This window comes from Thunnus thynnus, chromosome 1 (genome assembly GCF_963924715.1).
Source record: "Thunnus thynnus chromosome 1, fThuThy2.1, whole genome shotgun sequence".
NCBI lineage: Eukaryota > Metazoa > Chordata > Actinopteri > Scombriformes > Scombridae > Thunnus > Thunnus thynnus.
In genome coordinates, this window is record NC_089517.1 from 9,811,626 (window position 1) to 9,824,943 (window position 13,318).

Here is a 13,318-nt window from a genome sequence, read left to right on the forward strand (position 1 = left end):
TGCAGTACAGCAATGACTAACATATAATTTACAAGTGTCATCACTACAGTTTGTCCACTAGAGAGCACTGACAGGTTTATTTTTCAACTGGAAAATGTCTACAGTATCTACATCATCTCAAAAAAAACCCCAATATCAATTGATTTACCATCTGATTTTTTAAAACTCAAATATTGATGTCAATCAGGCTCTAATGCAGGTGTATGTATGTATTTTATGTTAATTTGATAAATGTTTCCAAACAATTTCTTATAGTTTGACATGATATCTGTTAACCCCTTTACAAACCCATTAATCATTATTTAATTCGTCTCATTTTTTTAGAGTAAACAGTGAAATATCTGAATTTAAGGGCAACACAAAACACATGAACTGACTTTGTTTAGCGGTTGTGATGTTTTATTGGCCAACCAGTTGAACCAAAACACAGACAACACATAAAACATGATGTAAAACCCTGCGTACTCTATACATGACGGCTGAGATTCTGATTTACGTTCAGAAGACTAATCTCTGCAGCTCACTCTGCCGCAGCTTACTGACAACATAATCGTACTGATTACTGGGAGCTGTGCAAAGAAAATAAAAACTCCAGACAGTAGTAAACCTTATTCCATTACCCTTTTCTCCCCAGAGGCTCACAAGTTTAGTAAAACATGCCTTTAAAAAGATAAAGAGAATTGCCCCGAAAGAAGCGTCACTGCATTAAAATCTGAATATTTCTACCAAAGTTCAGTGACTCTGATTGACACATCATGACGAGGTTTTAGCGGATTTAAATATAAAGTTTATGGCTTTATATACTTTTTGCACTTTCTGCAGTGACAAAGTGAAATATAACGTGTCCAATTTTTTAAAAAATGTGATCAAATCTATAAACTGGCCAAAAATGTCATTAAAACAACAATACAAAAGCAACAAACTGCATGAGCCACTCTAATCAAACTTATTGATCTTCAAACAAACTTAATAATGTGACAAATTTGAGGTTTGGACAGTTTTGTTGTTATAATCTTAAAGAAACTCCCAAAATAAAAGAATAAATTAGGTATAATACATTCTTTTAAAGACACATTATTCACACAATTTACAAGAAATGTAGAGTCACATTTTGTGCTGAAAAGGATGAAACATTTACATTATTGCACTCAACATTTAGTGTCACAATAGGAAACCTTTTTAAGCTCAGATACTCCCACACGATGCTCCACTTCCTGGTAGTCAGCTGTACAGTAAATCAGCCGTTTCTTAACCGGCGTAGTGCCTGCAATATTTTCTACAATGACGGTAAGAAAGCATACTCCTATGTCACATGAATGCTTTGCGCTATGTGTTTATGCCGATGAAATATTTTACTGTCTGTTTACTGTTTTTCATGGAATTTGTGAAGTCATTCGTTTTGACCGCGGCGTACGAGACGTCTATAAATAAAAACATACCTACGACACACAGACTGCCACAGTGAAGTAATTCTAATACCTACTGATCATCTTGCACATATTCTGCAGTTGAAACCAAAAATAAAATAAAAAAAAGAAGCAGATAACGCGTCATGATTTCACACTATGAAGGCAGCAACTTAAAAAGGCAAAACTGCAGAGAAGACATGGAAGCCAGTTTGGTGAGAGAGAGAGAGGGAACAGACAGGAAAGGTTTGTTTACCGGTTATCTAAATGCGTCACCGCGAGTTATATGACGTGTCTCTAACCATTGTTTGATGTAGGCCCAACACTGTTTGCTTTTGGTAAGACGGCACAAACGCGGATGACAACAGCAGCTATCGGGCTGGCGCTACTACAGCGGGATAATGACAGCAGCTCACTCAGTGACCAACCCACTCTCATCCACCGCAACGGTGCTGACTGTAGAGCATAGATTCATTTTTCCATCACCAAGTTAAGAAAATAAATCCTATAAAGTTGCAATGATTTATTCCCCTTCTGATTGCAACTGCTTACATAGGTCTGGTGTGACTGTTTAACTCAGGTATTGAATCAGTGACTAATAGGTTGGTAACAGATGATTAAATGCATCTTTGAAGACGAGGTTTGTCTTTTAAAAAGGTACCTGATTCTATTTTGTTCCCCAGGCTGTTGTTCAACAACGAACCTTTCTTACATCTGGTGCCTCCAGAAGAAGTCTAATTTAGGAGTGATGCCGAGATCAAAAAGTGGCTGATGATATGCCGCTCCCGTTCTAGGTCCCTCTGTCCGCCTGCATACCCGTAGTGTGTCTTGTTTTAGTGTCATATGCTGCTTTAGCTAGTGGCATGTCTCTGCTGTTCGACCGGCATATGGCACATGAAAACAGTCGCTACCAGATACCACTCCCTACCGGCTTATGGCAGTTCTTTACTAGCATATAATCGCTGCTGAGCCACATCAAAACAGCGTATCACTGCTGTTGCACCGGGAGATTTGCTACGAGTTCCAACACACCAGCGGTATGCCGGTGAAAAGTGGTATCTGCCAGTGAGCTAGGAGTGTTGAGCCATTTATAAGTCGCACACAGCTGCAGCATAGACATGAGTTTTAGAGTGGTATAAGACAGTGAAACCGCCACAGCATACCACTCAGAATCAGCATACGCCAATAGAAGATGTGGGAGACGTACCATCAGACACTTTTCAATCTCACGCTGCTCTAATTTAGGGCTGTGGGCTAAAATGGCACATCCATATGAAGAATGTCCAGGTAGCTTCTACCAGTGTCTCGAATCCACCAGCTCCGGCCGCAAACTCATTTTTTTTAGCGCCTCGTAGCCGACCACCATGACGATGGTGGTGGGTGTGGATGAAATGATGCGTGCCGACAGTCCTTTGGTCAATCCCCAGAAGCCCTCCTCTTTGATCAGCTGCCTGAAGGTCTCAGTGACTGAAGTCCTTCCTTCAACCTAAACAAAAACACACATACGTTCCTGTTGAGTTGGTGTTACAGTATAACGACTTCCCCTACTGTTGAACTGAATATGCAAAACATGCAAGACCAACAATGGAGTTTGCACAGTTAGTGTGGTAAATTAATTATTTGTAGCCTTCAGTGTAACATGTTTCAGAATAAATAATTCTTCTTAGAGGCAGAACTTGGACTCTGGACGTTCCCTGTGCTAAACCTGTCTCAAGAGCATCACTTTGGCTGTCTTCCACCGGACAGGGACGTGTCTCTAGTGTGTTGAGATATGCAGATCACAGAAGAGTCAATTAATAACTTGAAATGTTAAACAAATAACAAACAAACAAAGAAAGCTGACTAATCAGTAACAGTTATTGTGTTAGCCAGTAAAAATATCTAACTGAATTGTGCACTTTCAAAACATCTCCCAGCTACCTCCACACACAAGGAAAATTTTTTTTTATATATTAAATGCCAATGATCTCTTCCATACTGGATTAAGCTACAGCCAATATCAATAACACCAAACATTAGAAATTAAAGTGATCAGTTTAACACAACAGCCCAGACTGAACCTGTAAAACACCTATCCTGTATTTTAACGCAGCCTGTTAGATGTAAATAATATCTACCTGCACTCTGGCTCTGACAACGTCCATCGGGTTGGTAACAGTAGAGGCAGTAGCAGCAGCTAGCGGCCCAGCCATGGCTTGTAGAATCAGATGAGGGCAGTCACTGGGAGCCAGATTTGAGAGCTGCTCTGTTGAACATCACAGATACAGATACATTATTAACTATACAGCCAGAAACTCTGGATTGTATCCTCAGTACAGATGTACAAATGAAATGGGAATATAGACAGCAGACACAAGTAAGACAAAAATAAACATAAAAAGTTCGAGGTCTTCACAGAAAGAACAGAGCAACGCCATTACTGTACCGCCACATAAGTGCAGTTCTTTCTTGTGCTTAATATTTTAGAAAACATGAGTTTTAGCTTACCAGCATAAAAATGATAGAAAGGCCACCAGACAGCGCTGTTTGGGATGTAGGTGAGTAAAGAAGCCACGTATCCCCTGTAGAAGCCTCGGAAACCATCAGCAGCAAATATCTGACCCATAATGCTCCTGGTTTGGCCAAACACTTTTTTGGGTTTTCCAGTCTCTGTGTTTGAATTGAGCCGAAAGCGGGTCATGTGCTCCCCTTGGCCCTGCATCATCAGCTGCTGAGAAACAACATCTATGGGGACAGTGATGCTCTGAGCGACCAGGGAGGCCGAGCCGCCCGCCACCAGCGACTTGACCGTGTTGTCGTCAGAATATTGGGAGACGTACTTCCTCACCAGCTCGTAGGTGGTGATGTATGCCTGGCCTGAGATGAGGGTGAAGGTGTTGACCATGAAGCCGCGATACAGACCTCGTACGCCTTCCGCCCGCAGGATCTTGAAGAAGGCGTCGAAGGTGCCGCTGTAGAGAGATTTGCCCCTCTGCACCTGGAGCCGAGTGCGGATGAGCGTGGCCGGGTAGACGGTGGCCCGGATGGTCATGGTCATGAACACCCCGAAAGAGTAGAACTTCCTCTTGTCCAGGTCCTCCCACTCAATGATCTGGATGTTCCTCTTCTGCTGCATCCTGCCAGCTGTAGGAGCCCCCTCATCAGACTGATCCCTGCCTGACAGCGGAAACAACATCAACAGTTAACTCGTTTGTACAAGTCTACACAAGGGGCAGAAAAAAAGCTGCTGATGTGGAAGGTAGTAGGGGTGGGTGATATAAATAAAATCAATACATGTCATTTTGTGGTAAAATAAACAAGCAGGAATGCCCAGTTATTCAATATGACCATAAAGCAGTCAGTGATTTGCAACATTGGCCAAAATGTCCCACACAGAGATGTTAAATGGTATAAACGACGAAATCTGTGACAGACAGTTGACAAGTTGATATCTCACCATAGAACTGCAGTGATTAGTCGATCATCAGTCATTTTTTTAAAGAAAAAATATGCTGAAATTTTCTCGTTCCAGCTTCTTCAATGTGAATATTTTCTGGTTTCTTAAGGCCTCTGTCTTGATATTTGTAATTTTACATTAAGTTATTGATAGAATTGAAGTCAAATACTCGGCAAATAAAATTTGTTTACTTATTTACTTCATTTATTGATTAACTTTTTTTATTTACCTTTATTATTATTATTATTATTATTATTATTATTATTATTATTATTATTATTATTAATTTTATTTACTTATGCACTAATAATGGCTCCCATGCACTGATAATGGCTGTATGGATGATGGACACATGATGGAAAATCATGAAAGGAGCCTTAACATTTCTTCATTTACACCTGTATTAATGTAAATAATTGAAAAGCTGATTGTACTGTATGACTGCGCTTGAGAAAAGGAAATAAAATAAGTTAAAAAAAAAAAAAATACTTGGTGAATAAAGTTTATTCTGATTGTGATATGCATCATGATACAGAGCATTTTAAGTAGCCTTAATGAATAAACTGTCTTTGAATAAAATAACATGATTGAAATGTCTGTTTTTGACTGATACAGAAAATTAAATTGCTTCCACATAAGAGTATTTCACTATTGTTGCCATTTTATACCATAATAGTAGTCATTTTCATTCATTCATTTGCAACACAATGGCCTAATACAAACTGGGATGTTTAATGTGATAACTATCAGCTGACAAATTTGAATCATCATATAGTCTAACTCCACCCCTCTCCAGTTCAGTCATCCAAACTGGTGACTATTTATTCATAACATGATGACACTTCCCTGTGAGGGAAGAGACACAAGCTCATTTCAATGGAAAATCCTATTTGCAACCATTGGATATATACAACGTTATAACTGTAGATTACTCTGTAATAATGAATGTCCTCTAAATATTATTTAAATACCATACTGGTACAGGGCTGCAACTAACTATTATTTTCATTACTGACTAATCTGTCGATTATTTTCTCAATTAATCAATTAGTCGTTTGGGCTATAACATGTCCAAAAATGTTGATTAATGTTACAATGTGACGCCCTCAAATGTCCATCACTTTTTAACATTCAGTTTATTACCATAGAAGACTAAATAAAACAGAAAATTTTAACATTTGTGAAGCCGAAATAAGAGATTTTTTTTTTTTTAAATTCGATTCATTTTCTGTGATAGACTAATCGATTAGTCATCGCAGCCCTACACTTGTAATTTTGTAGGTTGCTAAAGTGCTGAAAGTAGGTTTTTTTTGCATTCCTGATCTGACTTTACAGTGAAAACATCTAATAGTGGCTTAACTATCTCTTGTCCTTGAGCAACATCTTTCTTCTGTTATCTGGGTGAGAAGGTTCAAAGTACGGCTGAGCAATATGGACAAAATCAAATATTAAAACATTTTTTTACCAAATATCTCAATATCAATATTGCAACAATATTGTAGGGATGACTATTGGTGCTTTCACAGAATATTTACACAATGAGAGTTTTGATAATCAACAGTAATGTGGATATAAAGGCAAATAATAGAACAGCTAAAACAGTCTGGTAAGTTCAGAAAATTAAGTACAGTAAAATCACTTAACTGTAATGTTGCCTTTAAAAACAGGAAAAGACAGCATTTATGCCATATCACAATATTACAATATCCAAAATCTAAGATGATATCTAGTCTCATATCACAATATCGATATAATATCGATGTATAGACCAGCCCTAAGCTGAACTATCTCTTCTCCTTGAACAACATCTTTCTCCTGTTACCTGTGTGTGAAGGTTCAAAGGTCATGCTGCAAGAGGCAACTTAAGCAAGCTGAAGATAAATCAAAATCCGAAAGGTTTTGACAAAAAACTGCGAAGCCTGTTGGTGTAAAGACCGAGTTCTTACACATATTAAACACCAGTAAGTTAGGTGTTTGCACTTGACCCTAATGGCAACACCGTGCAGAGGACACCGTGTACCCTCTGAAGCCTGCAGAGGGCTGCGGGGGCTGCGTTAGCTGATAACACTTATTAAAACCTAACAAAGCAAGATAAACAATGACGACACCAGGTGTTTTATTAAAACGAGCCTGTGATCACCCGCTGCGCTGTGTATCTTAAGCCTGTGTTAAACACCGATGAGCTAGTTAACGCTAGGTTAACTTACACAGCAGTAAACTGAGCACTTACCTCTTTGGACAGATGTTTATTTCAAAGTCAGGCCTTGAACATCATCTCAACAACCGATTAAACAGTATGCTAATCTAGAAAAGTCCATTAAGCGGTTAAAAGATATTATAACGACGCAGTCCGGAGTTAGCAACCTCCTAACTCATCAGCTAACTGGAAGCCTTCCTTCTTCCATGTTGCTGAAACAACCAATGACGCGCAGCGTAGCTTCTTCTTCTTCGTTTTCTTTACTTTACACTTCCGGTGTCTCATTACTGCCACCACGAAGGCTGGAGGTATAAACATACATACATGTATATACTGTATAAAAGGTCTTCAATTGATGATTTAGTCTATAAATTGTCAGAAAAATAATGTCAATTGCCCAACATAGTGCACCAAATAAATACATACATAGAAAGAAATCATCAATCACAAAACAAACAAAAGGAGCTAAAAACATAATTGTGTATGTTTTTCTTATTTATTACCATTAATAAACTAATATCTTTAAAGGATAGGTTCACAATTCTTCATGTGTGTTTTAAAACAACAGTCAGGTGTCCATATGAACAGTGAAAGAGGTTTTAATCATTCCTCCTGTTCGGTAAATGTAGTTACTTTCCACCACTGTTTACTTCTACCTGTCTATGAAGTTACTGGTCCTCCCACAGACAGGTGGCGCTGTGTGTGTGTGTGTGTGTGTGTGTGTGTGTGTGTGTGTGTGTGTGTGTGTGTGTGTGTGTGTGTGTGTGTGTGTGTGTGTGTGTGTGTGTGTGTGTGTGTGTGTGTGTAAGAGAGGAAGCTTCAAACTGAAAGTAGTGCAGCCCTCAGCTTCGGAGAAAAGTACGCTGAATTAGTCCTTTTCAGTCAAGGTAATATTATATAAATATTTCCTTACTCATGACAGTGTTGTTTTTTATTCCGGTACAGTTTTAGAGTATAAGTAGAGTTTGACTCCGTAAAGTCTGTAGACTTTCTTTATTATGAAGTAGTAGCATGCTAGCAAGCTAACATGCTCAGATATTGCAGATTCATTCTGTGCAGCAGCAGCTAGCTAACATTAGCTAACGTTAGCTAACTGTCACACTTAACCACAGTTAGAAGAGAAGAGTGAAGTATCAAAGCACAGAATAAATACATTATCATAGACTTGTTATACAGTAGATATTTGTCTATATTTAGGAAAGGAGGTGTGTATGTCCTGTAAAATAATCTGTGAAATCAGAAGTTATCTCGGTATCAACGCAAACAAGCTGAAACGTTTGGTTCACTGTTCAGTTTCTGCTGGTTGATGTCAAAACAACTTTTTTTGTATTTTTACAGGATAATTCAAGTGACACGAAAAAATGGTAGGTGGATTTAATACTCTTTATGGCTATAATTCAAAAAGCATATCATAATAACCTGTAGTAATAATAATAATACCTGTTGTTTCTTTGTTGTTCAGTCTCGCAGATATGATTCCCGGACAACCATATTTTCTCCTGAAGGCAAGTGTTATTTCTTTGATTATCTGATAATTGAGTTAAATTTTAAACTCCCAGATGCCTGTTATTATGCCTCCATATGTGCATTATATCAGTTTGCATGCAGTTTCCCCAATATATCAGCCCAGAGAATTGGGACATCTTTTTTTGCCAAAGACACCAAATCTTGGCTAAAACTTAACAGTAAAGTTTGTTGTGTTGAACAGTGTATTTCCATGATTTTGTTTGTTTTTTTGTGATTTGCACTCTTAGGGTTAATTTACTCTTTCTAGTTTGGGCATTTGGGATAGAAGTTCTTTCTTGTCTGTGGGAACAGTAATTTGACAAAATAATCTTAACTCAAAGTACTTCCACTAGCTTTCAGCTGCATCTCACAGCCTTCATCAGTGAATGAAGTTTGCTAATTTGTCATAGAGTCGGTTCAACTCAGTTCATTTGCTTAAACCGTTTATACAATGAAGTGAACTGAAATGAAACAACTTCATGACAGTTTCATTCTCTGATAAAGGCTGTAAGATATGGTTGAAAGCTCTTTAAAAAATAGTAAGTGGACTTTCAGTCAAGATTATTTTTGTCAGGCTATTACCTAACTTGTGTTTAAAGTTTTAGTGGGTTTTCTTTTAGCTATGTATGATTAATATAAACTTTGTGACTTTGTTTTACAGGACGCCTGTATCAGGTGGAGTATGCCATGGAGGCGATCGGTCACGCTGGAACATGTCTTGGGATTCTAGCAAATGACGGAGTGCTGTTAGCAGCAGAGAGACGCAACATTCACAAGCTGCTGGATGAGGTCTTTTTCTCTGAGAAGATCTACAAGCTCAATGAGTGAGTGAACTGAACTACAGAGAGACTGCCAGTACCCAAAAATAAACAGATATCAGATATCCTAATATTGTGATGTGACCTTGTGTGTGTGTGTGTGTGATTTATCTTTCAGAGACATGGCCTGCAGTGTTGCTGGTATCACATCAGACGCTAATGTACTGACAAATGAACTGCGGCTAATTGCACAGAGGTAAGTTTCAGAGGAATCATTAAAATTTCAGGAAGTGAGTGAGGAAGTGGCAACAACACCACCACTAGCTGCTGACCAGTTGAATTTATTCCTCTGCAGATATTTATTGCAGTACCAGGAGCCAATACCATGTGAGCAGTTGGTGACAGCCCTGTGTGACATCAAGCAAGCCTACACACAGTTTGGAGGTAAGATGCACAGTAGTCTCCTTGTCTAGTTTATCGCTCGGATCCCTTCATGCTGCTGAACGATTCTAGCTGGTGAAATTGCTTTATTCTGACTCTGCGTCATACATCTCCCCATTGCTTAACATATTTTCAGTCTGCTTTAATGATGGAGGCTTTAAATCATCTCACAGAGGAACACCTATCCTTCCTCTGGAACTAAAACAAAATACATGTTTTTTGGGGAAGTTAAGGGTGTTTACAATCTGTAAACCGACTTAAAATTTAATTAAGTTAAAAAAAAACAGTTGATTAAGGTGCATTGTTTGTGAAAACAGATCAGTTTTGTTGTCAGTTAACAGTCTGCGTTGTCTTGACAGGGAAGAGGCCGTTTGGTGTTTCTCTGCTGTACATGGGCTGGGACAAACACTACGGCTTCCAGCTGTACCAGAGCGACCCCAGCGGCAACTACGGAGGATGGAAGGCAACCTGCATCGGCAACAACAGCGCTGTAAGTCTGAAATGACTCATGCAATGAAAATCTATGAGATGATCTCAACAGAGAGACCAGGCAGATGGTGTGCTGTTATACATTAAATGAAGAATGTTGTATAGAAATTAAAGAGATTCAAGATTCAAGAGCTTTTATTGTCACATACACAGCAACACAACAGGTAGCAGCGACATTGATGGCAGTAAAATTTGGCTTCTTCAGACTCTAGTCCCAATTAAAGTAGAAAATAAATATTTACAACTGTAAATAGAGAGAGACGAAATAAATAAATACATACACATATACATTTATAGAAGTGATTTATATTTGTCATTAAGTAGCATACATTATATTTTCTTTTCACACAGTTTAGTCTTGTTTTGGTTTGGTGCGTTGTAGAAATGTTTCTCTGTAAATGTGTAAAACTGTTGCCAGCACTGTTGGTCTAGTATTTTGTGTATTTTCAGTAGGAACATAAATCTCCTAGATGTCAGTGCTGTTTCCAGTGACAAATTAGAGGTTGAAGCAATAAAAAATGTTCATACATTATGTTCAAAGTGAGTTATATTCTCACTCTGAACGGTGTTTGATGTGTTGCCTTCTTGGCCCGCAGGCTGCAGTGTCCATGTTGAAGCAAGACTACAAAGAGGGAGAGATGGCTCTGTCCTCCGCTCTCGCTTTAGCCGTCAAAGTTCTCAACAAAACGATGGATGTTAGCAAGCTCTCAGCAGAGAAAGGTGAGGTCAAACCACCAATATCTCGAATATATATATTCTTGTAATTGGTCTGCATATTCTGGTTAGGTTTGATGTGAAATGACAATCGTTGTGTTTAATGCAGGACGATATTTATAGTAGTTGTAACTTGGGTCGGAAATTAACACCAGCTAAGGGAAATAAATATAAGGTTACAATACAATAACATGATTCTGTATTACATTGACTGTTTCAGTGGAAATCGCCACTCTGACTCGGGAAGACGGGAAAACAAAGATCAAGGTGCTGAAACAGAAAGAAGTAGAGGAGCTCATCAAGCGGCACGAAGCTGAGGAGGCCAAGGCTGAAAAAGACAAAAAGGAGAAGGAGCAGAAAGAGAAGGACAAATGAGCAAAATAGTTATTTTTTTCCTCACGTCACCAAATCCTGTATTGTTTTGTCTTTTACATTAAAAGTTTGGAAACTGATGGACTTGTTGTCGTCTGTATTTTAATCACAAAGTAAAAGGAAGATAAACTTTTCAAAGACCTCATTGATATAAATGGATAAAAATAATAGGAACAGCTCTCAGTGTAACACAATACAATTCAACAGCAACACAGACTGTATTAAGAGTCCAAAATGATCATGAAGTTGAATCAAGACTTTTCAACCAAAACTTAAAATAGCCTTTAGAGGAGATTTAGCGTTTATTGCAGGTCTGTTATATTAGACAGCATTTAGTTTGAGCCTGATTTACAGACAATAAGTTTGTCAGTTTACAGCACATATACACTTATGTGGGTGTGTTTGTGATTATGAAACCAGATCCTCACTTTTCTTTTTTGGGACCTTTGAGAATGGAGGTCGTAGGTCACAGCCATCCCATCATGCAGTGCTCCATCAAGTGACTTAAGGGGGTGGAGAGTGGGAACGTAGTCCTGCACTGTGGTGGCTTCAACTGTTTTACAGTGAAACAAAGATCCAATTGTATTATCTAGCAGAGAGAAATGTTTCATCCTCACTCTGCCGTAAAGAGTTCCTACAGAAAAATTCCTCCTGCTTTTTCTTTTTGCGGAGTGATCACTGAATGTCTGCTCCCTGTAGAGTGAGAAGTTTAATTTTTTTGCCACATGGTGGTGCTATCAGTCCTGCAGATAGACTATTACAGTGGTCTGATGTGCAAGAAGTGCAAAAGGACAAAGTCTGTTTTGTTTTTGTGATCATATAATCACTCAACAGTAAATTAATATTTTTAAGCTCCAATTCAAACACTTATTGCCTCATAAAAACTCAACATTCTGCTCCCAGTTTTATTCAACTCAGTGATACTTTCAGAAATGATAACAGGGTAACATAAAATTATCAAGGAAACAAAGTTTATGACATGGATTCTTTAGACCGTGGCAAGAATTATATTTATTTTCATGATGAAACTTCAGCTCTAAGTACATTGCACTGGTGTTCATAATAGTAATTGTACAACAACTTGTACCTCATTTTAGGTCTTTGAATCCAGGACAACAGGAGTTGTTTTATGGCTGAAAATTAAACACATTAAAAAAAATATAAGCCAGATTTATTTTAGAAAAAGGGAAAATGTCTGCTATACCTCCTTTTATCTACTTTAACCAAATTAAACTAGTTTTCTGTAATATCAAGTTTCATTGCTGATAAAGCTAAAACCAAAGACTCCCCTTGTAGCCAGCTAGAGGTGCAACAACAGAGTGTACAAGAAACACAATCTGCTTGTCAAAGTATGAAAGTCAGTGTGTCTGTTGAGTATTTACAGGCCTACAAACCATCACATCCTTCAGTTTTTCATCCATCTCATCTGACTCCCCTTTAAATGTTGTTTGTTCTACGTACCACTTGATGGCGATGGTGTTCAATGATGAAATTTCTTGAGCCTGACATCCTTCTGATACTGAGTCAGAAAAAATAACACTATTGATTTAAATTTCATGTTCAGAAATGTACAGTTACCAACATACATTTTGAGAAATAAGAGTTTTATATATTGATTGAAGTGCAGAAGTCACATGGAATCCGATCGATGAAGCACAAATACTTCAGACAACACAGAATCACTGACATGTAGACCTAATATAAAGACAAAGACTTCTGGTTGTGACACTATCTGGTCACAACAACTCCACAGCTTTACCACTTAGGTTAAATTTCTTTCTATACTGTTTCTTTAACATTGGTTTTGCATAATCAAACAGTCAGCAGTGTTGAAGATGATGATTTAAACGTCATTTCCTGAGTAAACCAATGAGTCAAAGAGCAGGTGGTGAATGTGACAGCGACCAAGTGTCTGTTTGATCAGTGTGTGTACAGTAATGAGCACTCAGTTACAAGCTATGTAGGTGGTCATGACTGGATTAAAACCAGCTGTTGTTAA

At 38.2% G+C, this 13,318-nt stretch overlaps 2 protein-coding genes across 2 annotated transcripts; one reads left to right on the plus strand and one right to left on the minus strand.

Annotated features, from left to right (window-relative positions):
* Positions 1–373: 373 nt before the first annotated feature.
* Positions 374–7,272, minus strand: LOC137174038 (solute carrier family 25 member 44-like). The gene is made up of 4 exons (XM_067579076.1): positions 7,073–7,272; positions 3,894–4,562; positions 3,524–3,651; positions 374–2,892 (listed from the first exon to the last, which is right to left on the minus strand). Exons 2-4 carry the CDS (start codon positions 4,519–4,521, stop codon positions 2,701–2,703), a joined length of 948 nt encoding a protein of 315 aa, XP_067435177.1. The 5' UTR covers positions 4,522–4,562; positions 7,073–7,272; the 3' UTR covers positions 374–2,700.
* A 510-nt stretch (positions 7,273–7,782) lies between these two features.
* Positions 7,783–11,399, plus strand: LOC137174105 (proteasome subunit alpha type-4-like). The gene is made up of 9 exons (XM_067579199.1): positions 7,783–7,926; positions 8,378–8,403; positions 8,502–8,544; positions 9,207–9,369; positions 9,482–9,559; positions 9,659–9,747; positions 10,104–10,234; positions 10,830–10,953; positions 11,168–11,399. The coding sequence occupies exons 2-9, from the start codon at positions 8,401–8,403 to the stop codon at positions 11,320–11,322; spliced, it is 786 nt and encodes a 261-aa protein (XP_067435300.1). The 5' UTR covers positions 7,783–7,926; positions 8,378–8,400; the 3' UTR covers positions 11,323–11,399.
* The last annotated feature ends 1,919 nt before the right edge of the window (positions 11,400–13,318 follow it).

What these genes read in the sequence shown, in the direction of transcription:
- LOC137174038 (XM_067579076.1), bottom strand. Translation starts at nt 4,521, where the DNA reads ATGCAGCAGAAGAGGAACATCCAGATCATTGAGTGGGAGGACCTGGAC. An exon ending in TTTCTATCATTTTTATGCTG is followed by an intron (nt 3,652 to 3,893) that starts GTAAGCTAAAAC and finishes GATGTTCAACAG; the next exon opens with AGCAGCTCTCAAATCTGGCT. An exon ending in TTGTCAGAGCCAGAGTGCAG is followed by an intron (nt 2,893 to 3,523) that starts GTAGATATTATT and finishes GTTTTTGTTTAG; the next exon opens with GTTGAAGGAAGGACTTCAGT.
- LOC137174105 (XM_067579199.1), top strand. An exon ending in AAGATCTACAAGCTCAATGA is followed by an intron (nt 9,370 to 9,481) that starts GTGAGTGAACTG and finishes TTTATCTTTCAG; the next exon opens with AGACATGGCCTGCAGTGTTG. An exon ending in CTGCGGCTAATTGCACAGAG is followed by an intron (nt 9,560 to 9,658) that starts GTAAGTTTCAGA and finishes ATTCCTCTGCAG; the next exon opens with ATATTTATTGCAGTACCAGG.